This window comes from Thamnophis elegans, unplaced genomic scaffold, assembly GCF_009769535.1.
Source record: "Thamnophis elegans isolate rThaEle1 unplaced genomic scaffold, rThaEle1.pri scaffold_100_arrow_ctg1, whole genome shotgun sequence".
NCBI classification, from domain to species: domain Eukaryota; kingdom Metazoa; phylum Chordata; class Lepidosauria; order Squamata; family Colubridae; genus Thamnophis; species Thamnophis elegans.
The window spans coordinates 149,646-152,493 of NW_022473574.1; the positions used below are offsets into that span (position 1 = coordinate 149,646).

The 2,848-nt window shown below is 51.0% G+C and overlaps 1 protein-coding gene across 1 annotated transcript; it reads left to right on the forward strand.

The window, feature by feature from the left end:
• Nucleotides 1-636: 636 nt before the first annotated feature.
• On the forward strand, nt 637-2,135 carry NPBWR2 (neuropeptides B and W receptor 2). Its single transcript, XM_032238290.1, has one exon. It carries the CDS (start codon nt 1,073-1,075, stop codon nt 2,078-2,080), a length of 1,008 nt encoding a protein of 335 aa, XP_032094181.1. The 5' UTR covers nt 637-1,072; the 3' UTR covers nt 2,081-2,135.
• Nucleotides 2,136-2,848: the final 713 nt, after the last annotated feature.

A 2,848-nucleotide genomic window follows, 5' to 3' on the forward strand; every position in this document is an offset into this window, starting at 1 on the left:
CCGCCTCTCTTTCTCCCTGTCCCTCTCTCCCCCCCTTGTTCCCTTTTTCTTTCTTTCTCCCCCTCTCCCTCTCTTTCTCTCCCTCTTTCTTTCTCCCTCCCCCTCTCTCCTTCCCACCTTGTTCCATCTTTCTTTCTCTCTCCCTTTCTTTCTCCCTCTCTCTTTCTCTCCATCCTCTCTCTCCCTCTTTCTTTCTCTTTCTCCCTGTCCCTCTCTCCCCCCCTTGTTCCCTCTTTCTTTCTTTCTTTCTTTCTTTCTTTCTTTCTTTCTTTCTTTCTTTCTCCCACTCTCCCTCTCTTTCTCTCCCTCTTTCTTTCTCTCTCCCCCTTCATCTTTTTCTCCCTCTCTCCTTCTCCCCCCCCTCTCTCTCTTTTCCACTTTGGCACTCTGTTCATCTTAAACCTTTGCTCCCCGATGCTACCGGGATGGGGTTGATTGTAAAAGATTTAGGGATTTTTTTTTGTCCCAGATGATCAACTAGAGCACATGACATGTGGGGGTAGGTGGGTTTTGGGGTGGTTGGGTGGGTATTGTACCCTGCAGGGAGGTTAAACGGTGTGTCTGATTTTCATTGTCTCTCTCCCTTCCTCCCTCCCTCCCTCCCTCTCTTTTTTCCCTGCAGGGTTTTAAGGAAACGGCTTCACTCCGGAGAGTCCTTCCTTCTGTTCTCTTCTGGAGTACAAAGCTGCTTCGGTCTTTGTTATGGGACCCAATTGAGGTGAGGGGTAGGGAGATGCCTCCTTGCGTCTTTCTGAATGCGGAGAGGGGGCTATGAGGGTGTTGAGGCAGCAAGCACCGTCCAAGCAGTTAACCAACTTCCTTTGCAAGCCGCAATTGTTTTTAAAGCCGCCAATTAGATCCTTTCCCAGCAACTCTTGCCTTTGTAACCTTGGCAATTGTTTTTGCCTCCTCCTCCTTTGCTCCAGTCGCCTGCCCTGTGGTTGTTTTGCTTCACTGGAACTGACCCGCAAAGTTTAAGAAGGACTTTTTACAGCCCTTTCCGGAAAATGACTGAGTCTTTCCTCGCGGGTCACATTCTCTGAAGGACAAGCTCTCCGCTGAAGGTCCAGACATGGCAAACGCTTTGGAGGAGAGAGAGCTGGGCACCAACGCCACCAGCCTTGGACCGGACAATGCCTGCTGCCGTGAGAACGCTACGGCGCTCAACCTCACCTCCCAGGAGTTCCAGTCCCCAGATTTCTACGTGGTCCTCCCGATTATCTACTCAGTTATCTGTGCGGTGGGTCTGACGGGGAATACGGCGGTCATCTACGTGATCCTGAAGGCCCCCAAAATGAAGACGGTCACCAACATGTTCATCCTGAACTTAGCCATCGCCGACGACCTCTTCACCTTGGTCTTGCCCATCAACATCGCCGAACATCTGCTGCACTACTGGCCCTTTGGCGAGGCCCTCTGCAAGGTCATCCTCTCCATCGACCACTACAACATCTTTTCCAGCATTTATTTCCTGACCGTCATGAGCATCGACCGGTACTTGGTGGTGCTGTCCACCGTCCGGTCGAAGAGGATGCCGTACCGTACCTACCGGGCGGCCCGTCTCATCAGCATCTGCGTCTGGGTGCTGGTCACCCTGATCGTCTTTCCGTTCTTCATCTTTGCCAATGTCTACAAGGATGACTTGAACATCACCAGTTGCGGGCTCAACTTCCCCAAGCCGGAAAGGTCCTGGTTCAAAGCCAGCCGGATCTACACGCTCTTGTTGGGCTTCGCCATTCCGGTGTCCACCATCTGTGCCCTTTACGCCATGATGTTGTACAATCTGCGGAACATGAGCTTGAACTCCAACGCCAAAGCTTTGGACAAAGCGAAAAAGAAAGTCACCATTATGGTCTTCGTCGTGTTGGCGGTGTGCCTCTTCTGCTGGACACCCTTCCACCTGGCCACCATCGTGGCTTTGACCACCGACTTGCCCCAGACCCCCGCAGTCATCGGCGTCTCGTATTTCATCACCAGCCTGAGCTATGCCAATTCATGCTTGAATCCTTTCCTGTATGCCTTCCTGGACGATAGCTTTCAGAAAAGTTTTCGCAAGTTGTTAGAGTGCAGAGCGGCATGACGCAAATCCTCCGATTCCTGACCAATGTTGGGCTTAGTCCAGTGGTGGGATTCAGCCGGTTCGCACCTATTCGAGAGAACCGGTTGGTAACTTTCTGAGCAGTTCAGAGAACCGGTTGTTGGAAGAAATCTCCTTTTGTTTTTTTTCACCTTACAGGGCTAATCCTGTAAGGAAGGCAGGAAGGAAACATTCTGGTGTTGTTTCTAGCTGAATCTTTATTGCCCTGCTTACAAAAACTGCCTCTCCGGTTAACCCTTATTATATTGTAACAACTAAGACGAAGCGTCCACCGACCTGAGTGACCTTGAGTTGGCCATGCCCACTCAGTCACATGACCACCGAGCCCCATCTACCCAGATGGTCATTACGGCAGAGAACTGGTTGTTAAATTATTTGAATCCCACCACTGGTTTAGTCACAACATTGGGCTTAATGGTCCATAAAACCTATATATATATATCTGTACAGCTGCAGCCACATTGCATTAAAACGTTGAAAAGAGGACTCTGAATGTACATCATTCTCTACGCAGGTAGTCCTCGACTTACGACCACGGAAGAGCCTCCCCCCCCAAAAAAATTTCCATCGCTAAGCGAGACACTTTGGTGAAGCGAGCTTTCCCCCATTTTGCAACCTTTCCTGCCACCGTCACTAAGGGAATCTCTGGAGTAGTTAAGTGAGTCGCGCGGTTGTTAAGCGAATCTGGCTTCCCCCGGTGACTTCGGTCGCCAAAGGGGATCACGTAACCCCCCCCCCCCGGATCACGGC